We start from the raw sequence: 15,730 nt of genomic DNA on the forward strand, positions 1-15,730 counted from the left end.
TTCCACACAAAAAACAAATCAAAACTTGAAGGGAATAATGACAGGGGTAGTAAACTTGACTTGACTTTTGTATTATTTTTTTTTTACCGCCAGGAAACATACCTGTAGCTTGTGTGGCCCTATAAAAGGTATAAACAGTTAGTTTGAATCACAGCAATCGCGCTAGGACACTTGTTGTCATCGTTTTTTTTAAATCGCCACATCAAAAACAGCAACCAAAGCGACTGATTGGACTGTGTTTGTGACAAAACTCAAATTTACGATGTCAGTTTACGAGCTGAGATGTCAAGATTCATTTCTAAAGTGTAACCTCACCAACCTGTCAGGCTCCCACTAGGTCTTAGACAATAGAAAAATACTGTGCCAACAAATGTGATCATCGACCAAGAGATTCGCACTGTGTAAATTTCCTCTTGCCAATGTAATCATCTATTCGGTTCATGCCATCTTATTTTACAAACCATTATCGCTTGGTGAGTCTCTGTTGCCTCGCTGCTATCTACAAGAGAGGATTTGCTTGTGACGTGGTGTCATTGCATTAATTTGCACAAATTACCACATACTCTGGCTACGCTAATAAGTAAATGTTGTGGCTCGCTTCATAATTTAGAGCCTGAGTTAAGATCTGATAATGTAACACAACGCAGTAATACTTGCAACATATTATTTTATTGTCCTCTATTTTGTCGGATTCCAAAGCTGAAACTCATCAAGGCAACAAAAAGTCAATAATTAATTATATTTGGCACTGATAAAGCGCGTGTCAACTAGATCAGTTTTTGAAAGCAGCAGAGGCCCATTTTATCCCTAATTGATACAGCACAATTTAAACTGCTTGTAGATTGTAGCAATAATTCACGTGGCAGCTCAGTGCATGGAACCACCCTACAGCTCTTCGACAACCTGGGCCAGATTTAAACCGTGCGATCGACCGGTAGCATGCGGATTGGTCCCAAGTCGGGTTGTGTCGGGGAAAAATAGAAAAAAAAAAGATCTGTGTGTCTGTTAGTAATATTAGATATTTTTGTGTTAGTGTCCACTGCACCCTAAGCATCCTATCAGTTTCACAAAAAAATATTTAAAAAAGAAAACAAAAGAAAGCTGGTCTCCTTTAACATAGCGCCAGGAGAAACATTTCAAAATGGTACCCGTGATCTATGATCGTGATGTTCTTGCTCTTAAGACGCTGCAAAAGTATGCCCTATGCCTTCGTGTCAGGTCTCGACGAAGGGAGACAGTGAATTCCTTTCCACAAACTCACAAACTTTTGTATCTACTTTAAATTTCTGTTTCGTTCATGTTAGGGGTCGTTGTGGCTGTTGCTCATCATGGCGTGAGTGCGTGCATGCGTATGTGTATGCGTGCACGTGCAGTTGATCGCAACTACTTTTCTCTTGAAAAGTAGATCTTCGGTCAAAAAAGGTTGGGACCCCGGATTGAAATGATGTTCCCGGCTGCCAAGGCATCCCTGTTTGCTGAAGTCCTGCTACGGTGTATCATGGTCTGTTACAAGAATTGTGACATGCCACAGGTGATACTGAGCTGCCGAGTCTCAGAGGCCCAAAGGCTGCACTATGGCTCAGCCTGCAGTCTACCACGTTCTGAAGGGGTCCCTCACGTTTCTCACGTTCTGTTAAGCCTTTCTACCAATGAATCATGGACTCCAGACAGCTTTGGTGAATGTTTGTAGCCAGGGCAGAGTTGCACAAGGCTCAAGTCGAAGTCGGACGATAACTGCTGCTCAGTGTTGTGTTCCAAGTTGCGTTCCACCCTGTTATGTACTGCGTCACCTTTATTGCATGCACCCCATTTAACGACTGTTTTGACAATTTAAACATTTTGCTGGGTTTCCACTACAGTCACTGCTCGTCACGTTTGTCCATCATGTTCATTCACGATGACTCAACGCCCATCCCGTTTCGCCCACAGTGGCTTAAAGTGGGACCACCTGAAACATACGGTGGCGATTGCTATGTGACTAGTGTGATATCAACCAACATGCAATGCATTCAACAACAGAAAATTAACATGGGGAATTAAAGAAAACCGTAGAGGAAATCCATTTTGGGCTATAACGTACTTGGCGACTCCAATTGTACGCTAAGCCTTTAAATTATGCTGTTCTAATTGATTTCCTCTTTGTAGTTTATATTCAGTACAGATCAGTGATTCATACTGTATGAAATGAATCTGTCCCATATCAATAAACTTGTCTAGTAATCTTCGTGTTGTTTTTGGTGTAGCCTTCTTAGTGTGTCTTTGTTAAATTTCCTGTTCCTCTCTGCCTTCTTTGCAAAGGCCGGGCACAGTCATCCGCTTGTTTTGCCCCATGAACTTTGTCAGGCAACAGTTGGCCGCACAAATGTGACGCACACACAAACAATGATCTAATATGCAAGCTAAGATTTAAATTTTAGTTGTGATTTTCATGAACGTCATATTTTTTTCATATGATTTTTTAAAATGCTGTTGGGTGGGAAATCACTATTTTAAAACCACCTCAGACCATCGGAGAGTGCACTTATTTTTTTTATGTGGTTTGCAGCCTTGTAATTGGGTTGTACCACATTTTTTTCCTCATAAAAACACAGCGGCTGCTTATTATACGGCATGCTTTCAGTATTGTATGACATTACTTGAGTTTTGAGACCAACAGAAGGGTGTGCAAATTATTCCTGTCAACATTTTACAAAATCATGTCCTCAACTGTACCAAACTGCATCACTGAATTGCCGCAAGGCTTCATGCCATTATTATTTGAAACACCCTCTCCTCCTAATGATGCATTCATCTGAATGTTAACGCCTCACAGAGACATGTCAGTGAGGGAAGGAAATTGAATACATTTTAAAAGAATGAGTCAATGAAGTGGACAAAAGGGAAGAAGAAAAAGTCTTGAGAGGTTAAGGCCGAAAAGGAAGAGAAACTATTTCAAGGGAAGGGAGTATGTTTAAACAACAGAGTAAACAGAGATGGAGATCATTTGGGAAATTCCAACCGGAGAGCTTCCATGCCACGCACGCACACCCACACCCACCCACCCACACACACACACACACACACACACACACACACACACACACAATGCCTTGCGCATAGCCGCTCAGTGTTAAGGTCAGCGCTACACTCCGTCTCCCCAGGTCATTATCATGGGCCCTAAAATAGACAGCCAATTGTGTCACGGTGTGTGAAGTGAGCGTGACATTGAATAAACAGCCCTCGACCCTGAGCCCCTCGCTCATGTCAGAGCAGAACACATACTTGGAAACCAAACGGAGAAGCTGACACTCACTATCTGCACAACTGGACACACATGTCCACAGACAAATATTATTGTTGCATTTAGGCCTCTGCGCTACCAGCCGGCCATGGCTTATGTGGCCCTGAACGGGGAAGCTGGCTGGTGTGTCTCACGGCGACAAATAGTCAATTCCTTGCATCACTACACACAGACACACACACACACACACACACACGAGCCTGACAATGACCTCTTCTTCCATCTCGTCATTCAGTCTAATGTTGCTCCATTCATTTAGTGTGTTAATGAGAGATACGGTATAGAGGAGCTGGTACTTGTTTGAGGGTGAGAACGGCTTATCACTGGAATGGCTAATCAGTGCTTGTCGTAAATATTGATCAGTCCTGTGTATTATTGACATGTTCATTAACCACTGTGTCATCTTCTCTCCCATTTTTCCATCTTCTTCAACTCCCCCGTGCTTTCCTCCCTGTTCTTGCCCTTCTCCTCATCTCCTTGTCCCCCATCAGCAACCTCCAATGGCACAGTGGAGGGCCTGGAGAACCGTGAGGAAGGCGTTTGCAAGAGCCGAGCCATGAAAGTCATCATGAAAGTCGGACAAGGTAAATGTGTGCGCACCTCCGATGTAGGACACAATGCAGCGCTGATGCCTAACAGCCATGTTTCACTTTGCTGTGACATTTTCATTTATCGCTATGTGTGTCAAGCGTGACTCCGACAAGGCTTCTCCTATTTCATTATTATTTTTTTAAATTATTTTATTCATGCGTCAGTGTGCACACACCAGTCCTGAGAGAGAGAGAAAGAGAGAGAGAGAGAGAGAGAGAGAGAGAGAGAGAGAGAGAGAGAGAGAGAGAGAGAGAGAGAGAGAGAGAGAGAGAGAGAGAGAAAGAAATGGGTTAAAATCTGGGCTTCCTGTGTGGAGTTTGCATGTTCCCCCCGTGTCTGCGTTGCTTTCCTCCCACAATTCAAAAACACGCGTGATAGGTTGATTGAAGACTCAAAATTGTCCATGGGTCTAAATGTTGGTGTGACTGGTTGTTGGCCAATTTGTGCCTTCCGTTTGGCTGGTGACTTGTTCAGGGTGTACCTGAAGACAGCTGGGGTAGGTTTTAGCACACCCTTACCCCTCGTGACGATAAGCAGTCCAGTTAATGGATGGAAAATGTACATTAAATGCAGCATGTCATTGGATGACCTTCATTTTTATGCTACAGTTTCTTCATAAACATTCTGTTGTATGTATTTAAACACATATAACCATCGACGCTCACACTCACACCTAGTGACAATTTAGAGAGTTCCATTAATGTGCCATACATGTTTTTGGAATGTGGGAGGAAACCAGAATTCCCGGAGAAAACCCACACATGTCCGGGGAGAACATGCAAACTCCACATAAGGAGGCTGGAGCCGGAATCGAACCAACGACCTCTGCATTGTGAGGTCGACGCGCTAACCACTCGTCCACCGGGCCACCCTAGCAATATATCTCTCCACAATTATGTTGTTGGTAATGAAAGATCTAAAAATTAATTCGTCAACCATTAATAAGTCACAGTACAAACTTTTTTTGCTTTCGTATTTAATCACACATCATTCAAAAAAACCCTCACTTAGTGCTACAAATAAGGATTTATGATTACTTGCAAGTCACCAACATAACAAATAAATATGCATTTGTGCATAAGTACGATGACTAATTCCAATTAGAGTATATTACACACAGTCGTACAGCAGTTACACAGAAGCAGCTAGCTAGCAAAAGTTTTGGCTGGCTTTCTATTGCGCCTAAGTGCGCTCTGAGGTTGTTCCCATGTTAGTAATCATCGCCTGCATGGCGGAAAATAAGCCACGTTTATGACTGATGTCACATTCACGAAGGGATCATGAGAAAAGACATGATAGCTCTGCTAAATGTCAAGCTAACCGACAATTGACATGGCTAGCACATTTCACACCGCAATTAAGTGCTTGGGTGATTGATGACACTTTTCACAGATGTCTGGCTGAAACCGCCTTAAAGCAGAGAACATACAACTTTGAACAGCCAAAGAGCAGGACAATTATTCAGGGTCTGTATTCTGGAGAGAAAATCATACACGCTTAACTGAAATAGAACTGGAAATGAATTCACTTCTGTTAAGGATGCATGTCAGGCAGGAGGAATGGCCTGTAAGCTTAAAGGTATATTAATGTAGCAAGAAATGTTAATATTTATTTTCACAAAAGAGTCCTGAGTTTTTGACTTTGACTTTTGAGGTCTGCACAATAAATGGATTCCATTACAGCAAAGCTATGTTTTTCTTTAAAATGAATTCCGCATTGCTTCTGGACAAGCAAAGAAAGTTTGCTGTTATACACCATGTAAATTTCAGAAAAAAAATTACTATAAAAAAAAAAAAACAATTGTTCATTCATTATATTGTCAGATTATTATTGTTTAATAAAACCCTTGCTTCAGTTCCCTGGGAAAACTCAACTCTCCTATACATTTTTGTTAATATAAGGATTTCTTTCATGTCCTTTTATGCAACTGAACTTGATTTATATAAAGTTTTCTCAAAACTACCGTGTTTGTGTGTAAGTGGTCAGTGGGAGCCAAGTCAAAATACTGGATGTAAATAATTGAGTTTTGTTTGGATATGTTTGGACACATTTGCTTTGCACCGTAGTTTACTTACAAAGAAGATTTACATATCCTGAATTTGACAGGGTGCCGCACACAGATGTGTAAACACGCAGTGTCTTTATAACATGCACACATGCACACTGTTTACCTAAGGGTGAGATCTTCTGGCAACGATGATGATGATGATTTGCCTGAAAAGAATTGGGACTTGCATGTAAAAAAAAAAAAAAAAAAAAAAAACATGACTGTAAAGTTTATGTGTGTTAGTGCATGCTTCCAAATTGATATTTATATTATATATTTAATTCTGGATAGCAGGGTGAGAGCAGTATATCCTGGCAGTCAAATGGAAAACAGAATCTAATGAGCTGCTGATGTTAGCAAGGTCGGAGTCGGAACAAATTCAGCCGATACAGAGAAAAAAAAAATGCCCACAATCATTTAACAAACATGCAGTCGTTGCATTATTCTTCCATGTAGGTCACTTCAAGCATCCTACAGGCTGAGATCTCACCACCAAAAGACAACACAGCTGCGTGAGTGCAGGCAAGCTGAGCCTTTTAAGGCTTTAGCAAATTTGGGAACTTAATGGAAGTCAGAAGCAAACATCTAACTCAACCGCAGTTCTAGGAAACTTCTTTTGAGTTCATTTGTGTTTACCTCGCTCCGGGCTGTTGCCATCTTCAGTTGAGTAAGCGCTTATTTCACAAAACGACGGTTCAAAGCCGTCTGTCACTCAAATTTTTTTTTTTTTTTTTTTTTTTAATACAGTAGATAACATGCCGAGCCAACCCAGAAACAATATGGCAATGACCTGTGAGTAATTTGTGAATAGTGAATAAATGTTCTCAAATTGTATGACTAAAAAAAAAATGGTTGCATTGCATTTACGGTAACTAACAAACAAACAAATCTGTGAAAGGGTGCATTAGTTAAAGATTAAATTCACTGGGCACCACTTTCTTCCTTTTGGTGGGGAAAAGCTAGCGACAATCAATATTTGTAATGTTACACATTTCGAAAGATAAATTTGAAAATCCAACTTTAGTTCATTTCATTCATTGAATTTAAAGAAAAAAAATGTGAAAAATAAAAATGGGACACTCCCTATTGAATCATTTCTGTTATGTTTAATTGTCAAATGTATAAGGCGAGTTAGACAGACAGCTCCGCCCCACCGCTTCAATGAAGTTAGTTGCCCTGCAGCCAAATCCTGCTGTGTGGTCTGACGTGCTCATTAAACACCGAGATAATGCACTTTCAGTCTGGGTCGTCTTCACTGGAGACGTCAGACTGGAAAGTCTAACCCACTTCCTCAGCCGTGCATTTCGATGCTGTGACATTGAACATTCCAAATTAGTTATGCACATCAAAGCAATTGCACAATTTGTGAGATGTCATTTGTCTTTCTCTGCATTAAAGAAAATAAATGCAGTCGACCTGTTGTTGCTTTATGTCCAAATCATGATTGAGCAGCAGCATTAATGTGTGTGAGGCAGTACACACAAGTCTTTCATGCCACAATTAATGAGGAAGGATTTTCTTTCATTTTTTTCTCATGCTGTTTGCAAAATAATAATGGACTGTTGTGTCAAAGACAGCAAGACTTAAGGAGTAAATTTTTTTCTTCTTTTCTTGTCCAATGGCATCTTGAGAAAAAAAGACTTTTACTTCACACATGACAAGGCTTTTTGACAGATTTTTTTTTAAAGTGGTTATGGGTCAGCGTGAAGGTATATTATTTTCTTAACATCTCTTAATAAATAAAAAATAAAAAAAAAAGCGGAACGTATAAAGAAGTCATTTTCATCTAATTACAAAGCGTTACGTTTAGTACAAAATCCGACTTAATTCTCATAAGATCAGGCTCCACCAAATCATACGAGCAGTTATCTCAGAGCACGTTTGATTTGGGCCAGGGTTTAAACCACGCTTCTATTTTTAAAGAAAGCAAACTAAAATAGGGAGGAAGAAGAAGCAGATGGACTAGGGGTGGGGCGGTCATCTGCCTCCACCGGTTTGTGGATAATTTATGAGCTTGATGTCATCTGTATTTCGAATTTGTTTATAAAATTGACTCAAAGTCAAACTCCCCAAATTGTGGACCGTGCTTGGCTTTGACCCCAGATGTCATTGTGTTTAATCCACATCCCCTCTGTCTCTGCAGCCCAATGCCAACACTTCCTGTAGCCAAATCTCCCATATGTCCACTCCTCCTCCTCGTGCACTTTGCTCTACGGGTTGCGGTTTACTGACCCATCGCCGTGTGCAATATGTGCGTTGTTTTATCGTGGGCCATGTGACGGTGAATCATCCCTGATGAAATGATTCGCGCTCTCAAGTCCTTTTACCTTGAAACGCCTTTGAGTTGCATCTGTTATGTCGTTTCGAAGAGGATCTGTCCAAATTCTGCACCTCCATTGTTGACTATTCTTTTGTGTGCCGCCATCATGCCGCCACACTCGTTGGAAATATGTTGACTCACCTCCTTGCACGCAACCTGCTTCCTCCCTCCTTCCTAGCCCCTGCAGCTTTATCATTGTCTGCCGCAACAACTCCGCGCTCCCCTCCCCAATGTCTCCCTCCTTCTGGCTGCTTGGCACTTCTGAGGTAGTTGCTGTCTTAATAGCTAAGGGAAATGTCAGCGGTACACATGGAAAAATGGGTCAGAACATGCACCAAAGCAAGGCTGCACACGCTCATTGGCTAACGAAAAAGTATTGGGGCAAGTGAATCAGATCAGTGTGTCCCCTCATGTCGACCATGATGTGCGAAGGCTTCCGCTTTGGTGCCGCTGTCTTATCTCATCAATTATTGACACTTCTCCGCGGCTCACGGCGCTGCTCACCAGAACCGCCATCGCGGTGCAGCGGTGGCCCGAGCATTAGGAAGACAAATGTGTTAAGAGTGTTTGCAAACAAAATGTATGCAGCTGCGAGCCAATGTTCCAATTTTTCCTCCTTTCTTGCTTCCCACATTCATTATAGGTCATGCCGAGGCTGGGTGCAGAAGATACACACACACACCATTGCTGCACACATGCAAAACTTGCCTTGAGGGAGTTGCCTGCTCCCAAACACGAGTCCTCACACGTATCCCCTGAGCAGGCCCGAAGCGCATGCAGGCAAACGGCCCAATATTGTAGCGCGCCACCCGTGCGACCGGCCCCGCTCAGAGTTTAGAAGCGTCTGCCGCCCGTGCTCTCGTAAAAGCCAAGCGGCCGACCCACCACCGCTCACCGCATAAAGACTTCAAAGTGCCCGTGTTGAAATCATGACAGACAGACTGATAAACTATCTGTTTCCCTGACGTTCCCCTCGGGGCGACCCCTCCTCTTGCTCGTCTCCCGTTCCTCTTCCTTGCCCTCTTCCTCCTCAAAAGTGTGCCTCTTTTCAGGCAGAGTTAAAGCCGCCGCAATAAATAAGACATATTACGGCCTTTTAACGTGATGAATAATGTAAAGCAATAAAAAGTTAATATATAACTACTTCACCCTCATTCTGCCATGCCTAAGTGTATCGTAAGTAGACTCTAGTTTTGTGCTTTTGTGTGTTCAACCGTGTGTGTGTCTCGTGAATGTCTCAGTGTTGGAAATGTCTGCTGATGTAGATGTGAGCTCATTTTTTTACGACAGGACGGGGATTCTGCTGTTAACTCGTCCTTCCGCTTTTTGTTCTTTCATCGTGACTTCGAAGACGCTCTCAGCCCGTGCAAAGATAACCTTGTCTGTACATGAAAGAAATAACAAAACAACACACCAATGATTCCTTTGTGTAGCAGAGTGTCATTGTAATGCCGCATATGTGCACTGCCAAAGGCTGACTTTTTTTTTTTTTTTTTCCCCCGCAGTTCCAAATGCAGTCAACCCTGCAGTGCCAGAGGATCCAAAAGATAACGCCATACCGGAGTCCAGTCCAAATCCTCCAGACAAGGATCGATTGGGACCTGAGATGCCTGGAAACCCTGGTAAACACTCATTATGTTCTTTAAATAATGTTCCAATGCAAATATTTGATTATAATAAATGTTTTTAAAGAATACGCGTTATGTTCAATTAAGAAAATATATGTAAAAAAAAAAAAAAAAAGATCGCAGCCTACAGGGTACCTCTAACACATTTGTAACAAAGCTTAGTTGTCAGTGCTAGCATTCCAGATATTTGGTTGTGTGTTGCAGCTGTGTCAAGCTAACTGCACTTCATCACACTAAGGGCCTAATTTTCGACGATGACAAATTGCGGGCGCTAAATTGTGCGCTTTGTTGGTGAGCGTATCGCATGTGATCTACGACTACTACACTTGAACTAAGATCCCATATGAGAAGCAGATGCTAAATTTGCAAGATCACTTTTGAACAGATTGCCCAAAAGTACTGAGGTTGAGCTGACGACAGGTTTCACCATTGAAAATGTTGCAGCGCACCGCGAGTTCAAAATAAAATTTGAAGTGATGGAATTGGAAGTGATAGTGGGAAAATCCAGCTAACAGTTTACTGAGTTACTGAAAAAAAAACAAATCCAACAACAGCATGTTTCCTTTGAATTTGATTGCCCTGAATGTCCCACAATTGGACAAACAGGTATGTGCCTATTCTGTAGGGCTCCGTGATTTTGGGAAAATATGTGAAATGGGTGTTGAATACTGTGATATTGAGAGATTGAGTCATTTTACATGTACCTAAGAAATTACATTTTTTTCTGTCCAATGAAATTTTTTTTCCATGCAGCAAAATATGCAGTTTTACCCTCAAGGTTGCATCTGATTTGTCAAAGTCAGATAAAGGCACACAATCCCATATGAAATGGATTGCACGCCTTTGCAATACGCATATTGCACAGGCCATTACCTCGATGGCAATATCTTTTTCCGATATATTGCGCAGCCCTCCCATCCTGTATAACGCTGGGCAGCTACACGAGGAAAACCGCTCTGGGAAAGGCCAGCACTGTGCGCTGAACTGGCCCAGATGCAAAGAAAAATCGAGTTGTCAAAGGTGCCGTCGCTAAAGTAAGCTCCTTCCGCTACCAGAAGCGGTACACTTTGTATTTCAGAAAAAGAGCATCATATAGGAACCGTGGAAATACTGGCAACTTCTCAGAGCTGTTGGGATCATTTTTAAGTGAACTCATTTGATTATTGGTCAATGTGTATTTGGTTATTATTTGTCACACTCAAAGTGTTAAGCCCCAATATATATTTAATCCCCTATTGCTTTTTTTTTTTTGTGTGTTTTACTTTAAAAGAAACATTTTTCTCATGCACCTCCTGGTATATTTGTTTTACCTTCATGACAGGGGTCATGTTTTGTATTATTCAACTATTCATTTTAACGTATGTTAAATTGATATTAACATTTGACTTCAGTTTGTATTTTTGCTGTTTAAAATAAAATGACATATTCCAGTATTAACGCTCGTGGTTGGCCGAGCTCGATAAATGGACCTTTAATTTATTTAAAAATGTATTTGCAGCCCTTTGGGATTTATCATTTTTGCTGAATGGATGCGATTTCCCCATAATTTTTTTGTGGGCATTTCAAAAATGTTTACACATGTGGAAAAGTTTCTGCCTGCCGCCTCTCATTCTCCCTGTGCCATGCTGGCACTGCTTTGCTCCTGCCTTTTAGAAGTGCTGTATAAAGACACAAAATCAGCCGGCACTTTTCATCTTAGGTTTGAACAATCACATCTAATTAATTAATATAGTCCTACCAATGAGTAAAATGACTTGAGCAATTTAGCAGTGGTTGGCAGATACAATCCTAGTGCCCATTTAGTAGACCAGCTTCTATATTTTTGCACATACAAACTTTTAGTGTGTGTGTGTGTGTGTGTGTGTGTGTGTGTGTGTGTGTGTGTGTGTGTGTGTGTGTGTATGTATGTATGTGTGTATATGTGTGTACGCACATCTCACAGACCCCATTTTGAGAACCACCGGTGGACAGTATATGTGCATGCGTGTATGTGTGTGTCATGCCCGGAAAGGCTTGAAGCACAAGCGGTCATTAGGAAGTCAGGCCTTCTGGAGTGTATTACGGGCTGGTTACTGTAAAGCCTTAAAAGTACAACCTGTTATCACCATCAAGGCTATGCAGGCAAGAGGTAACGATGGAAATAAAATAAGCGTGCGACCAGCCTTGAAACGGCAGCCGCGTTCTTGTGCCGTTGACGACGTCGTCTCATACATTCGTCTGTCAATCACGTCGGACGTACGCACGGGGAACGCGGGTGGGCTTGGCAGTGAGCGCTTTGCAGCACCATCAGAAGTATGCAGAAGTAGGCAAACAAACAAGGGTGCACCCGGAGACCCCATCTGCAATTTGTATCTTCGGCTCCGTAAAAACAGACATTTCTCGGTTTTGTTTGGCAGGTCGAGGAGGCACGGACGGGTTGAGTGGCGAGAACCCAAAAGTAACGTGGACAAAAAGAAAGGGTTGGATGATTTTGCCTTGAAGTAAAATTGCAGATTCTATTCACAAAAATGAGATTTCCCCTCTTTGCCCCAAGACAAAAACAAAAATGACAATATTCTTATTATTTTTTCAAAAAAGTTGCGATTTGGGTTTGGCTCCCTCAGTTTCCTTCTAAACAAGTAAAACGCATGCTTTACTGGGTTTAAGTCAGAAACCTTTCTCTCCGTGCACCAGCCAAGCACTGAAGTCCGTTTATTTTGGGAGTTTACTCTCCTGTTTATTTTCGCTTCAGTCTCTCTCCTAGCAGGTAAAATGCTTGCTTTGTCTGCGGCGTTTAAATCAGGAGATTGACAGCTTTCCCCTGTAGTGCACTGGCCAACCACGAACGTCAACTGGATTATAGTCTCGTACAATTTGAAAAATAGTTGAATTTTAATGTCAGCCTGGTAAAATGGTATCTCTGTTGCAGTATCAGAGCATTTTTACGAGTATGAGCATGAGCAGATGCAATATTGGCACCGATGGTGAGGAATATTTTAGTTTTTTTTTTGGTGGTTGCCCCCGCGCGTCTCTTGCAATGATTCTTGTGACACTAAACAACCTGAAACAAGTTTTTTACAGCATGAACTTACATATATTTCCACAGACATGAAATAATGTATTTTTTTTACAGATATTCTTCGTAAGACTGTTTCAATTCAATTTCACAGTGTTACTGATAAGGCAATGATAGCTTGTTAGCCATGATGCTAACATCAAACAACAACCTGAGGCCTTTTTGATTATTCTGAGTGATTGTTGAGAGAGAGAGAAAGGAAAAAAAAAATTCACCTTGCCTGTTTTCGACTTATTTTGATTTAGCAGCTGGTAGAGCTGGAAGTGATTGCCTGCCTGGTGCCCACACCTGTTTTCGTTTACAACGACCGGTTAGTTGGCGGTCGATGGTTTCCATCAAGACTTTAAAAATGTCATCGATAAAACAAAAGCAAATGAGTTTGGTTGTGAGATTAAAAATGGGACTTTTTTTTTGGAGAGCCCCCCCACCCCCGTTGAGTACAGGTGCATCGCCTGTGAGATGGGAGAAAACAACACAAAAACAAGGTTCAGAGAGAGAGAGAGACAGACACACACCACACACTAAAAATAAAGCCTGCTCTCAAAACTGCTTCAACCTAATTGGATTTCCAAAACAAAAGTCAAAATGAAAGAAAACAAAACTGTCATGAAAAATCCCAAACTATTAGAACGCTGGTCCCAACATGACATCATCACAGGGCCACCGTAATTGTTTGAATGGGGCGGTAGGAAATGGTGAGATGAGTTCACAACGGGCGCCACGCGTCAAGTCAGCGTGGGCTGTACCACTTGAGCTTGATGAATTCTTATCACGTGAAAAGAAGGGACGCACCACGGCACTGCGGTCGGTCGGAGTCTGCAGCTGGGACAACAAAGTGACGACAGGGGAGAGGCTGCTGCTCAACCACTCCTGTTCTTCACCCTCTTTTTCATCGCATTTTCTTTTTTTTTTTTTTTTTTTTTTTTGTTTTAAAGCAGGTGAGCTTTGAGCTCTGCTATCCCACAGGAAAACATGTTCTTTTAGGGACATCATGCTGTTTGTGTTTTCCATCAGCAGACTGCAGCTTCACACTGACTCAACCGTTGAAAAGACCAACTCTGTTGGCATTTTAAATGCTCTGAGCAAAAGACACAAATGACAGGAATCATTCAATGCTGAAAATTAGAAATAGTTCAATAAGTCTATGTACATTCTGGTTCACAGATTGGGGTATCATGTCAGCTTCTCTGCAGAGCAAAGAAATAATATTCTTCACCAGCGAAGGAAATTGAATAACAAGCCAAAGAATAGGATTGGGTATTCAAGAAATGTACTTACCTAACCGAAATCTATCTACTGAGCCATCTAATATAGAAAAATCACCAAATTTGGCCCTACCGTAAAAGGTTGAGAACCTAAGTCAGAGCAGTTACCTGATGTGAGCCTCTGCTTTGGTGGCTGCCTGGTTGTACTCTTCAGCCGTCTGCTTGTAAGCTTCAAGATTCTTGAGGCAAAGACACAGACATAAAGAGGTGTGAGAAACAGATTACACCCGGGAATATGAAATTACTGTTGATATTCTGCTTCTGAAATCACCGTTGCGTACGCAGCTTTTAATAATGCAACTTCTATTGCACATAAGAGAATATTACCGTACGTGTTTAAATTAAAATGAATGAAATGACAATTGGTTTTATGATATAATTTAATATTTGAGCACTAATAAGGTAACAAGATAAGCGAAATGCTAACGCATCCTGAAAAATGTCAAATGCTCCCTAAATTGGAGACCTTTGAATCCACAGCAATACCAGCAAACGGGAATGCCGATGGCCAGCTGATGGGCCACAATGCTTTGTTTCATGTTGGGAGAGTGGCATTTAAACTGCAATTACTGCACAGAAAGAGCTTATGCCATGCGGGCAAGGTCATACGCAGGCCTCCTCGACGGGAGTAATCAGCGGTTGCAGCGTTTCATGTACTACATTCGAACCTTAAACACTCTCAAGAGAATGCAATTCCAAGGAAAAATTCAAAGTCACTTTCCATCTTGTACAACGTAACCAACCATTACAGTCAATTAACCAAAAGATGTGATGTGCTGTACAATTCTGTCAAAATATTCAGGAAAACTATGTCCCCTCAAAAAAAATAAAAAATAAAATAAAATTCATCATCAGTTACAATTAGTTAAAATTTAAATGGTGCTGATCAATATTTTTAAAATATTCCAAAACGGTGTCCCGTGTGGACATCATAATGCCATTGCAACACGTTTTGGGTCATCCCTCTTGTCATCGTCCCACACACAGTCTTAAGGAAGCATTCTCATCTTTAAACAAATAACTGCAGCCCTGGTGCTTTGACTTAATTGTTCCCAACATTCCAATAGACTCGGTGATAGTGGAGGAAGATAATTGAAATAAGTGAGCAGGCAAAGAAATGGGATCAACAAAATGTTCTTATGCTATCCTCCTGCCTTCCATTCTCCCAATTCCCCTTGGTCAATCTCATATCTCTTTATTTCACACTGATCCACAGATCCCAACGTCTGGTGTTGGAAAAGACTTCAGACATTTAAAAGATACAGTTTCCTTAATCCTACCGGCAAGTGTGAACTGCGGTGTAATAGTCTGCCCTCGATACTTCGCCGATCTTCATGAAAAGCCAACAATCTGGTGAATGGTGATATTACAACTTGAAACTATATAGTGCAACCTCACTTTTCGCAGGGGATAGGGAAAGGCTCCACAAATAGCAAAAATTCACATATAACTGACAACCATGCATTCCATTTATTATTTTTTTTAACATTGAAAATCCTCCAAGACCCATTTCCCAAGAAAATTGTCAGAAAAAAATGTTATAT

At 41.4% G+C, this 15,730-nt stretch overlaps 1 protein-coding gene across 1 annotated transcript in view; it reads left to right on the plus strand.

Annotated features, from left to right (window-relative positions):
* Window positions 1–15,730, plus strand: part of efnb1 (ephrin-B1) — a 92,419-nt gene that overhangs the window by 58,400 nt on the left and 18,289 nt on the right. The window contains exons 3-4 of the mRNA XM_019884172.1: window positions 3,772–3,864; window positions 9,744–9,860. Of these exons, the coding sequence (XP_019739731.1) occupies window positions 3,772–3,864; window positions 9,744–9,860 (210 nt within the window). The remainder of the gene's footprint in view (window positions 1–3,771; window positions 3,865–9,743; window positions 9,861–15,730) is intronic.

This window comes from Hippocampus comes, unplaced genomic scaffold, assembly GCF_001891065.2.
Source record: "Hippocampus comes isolate QL1 unplaced genomic scaffold, H_comes_QL1_v1.1 scaffold156, whole genome shotgun sequence".
Taxonomy (NCBI): domain Eukaryota; kingdom Metazoa; phylum Chordata; class Actinopteri; order Syngnathiformes; family Syngnathidae; genus Hippocampus; species Hippocampus comes.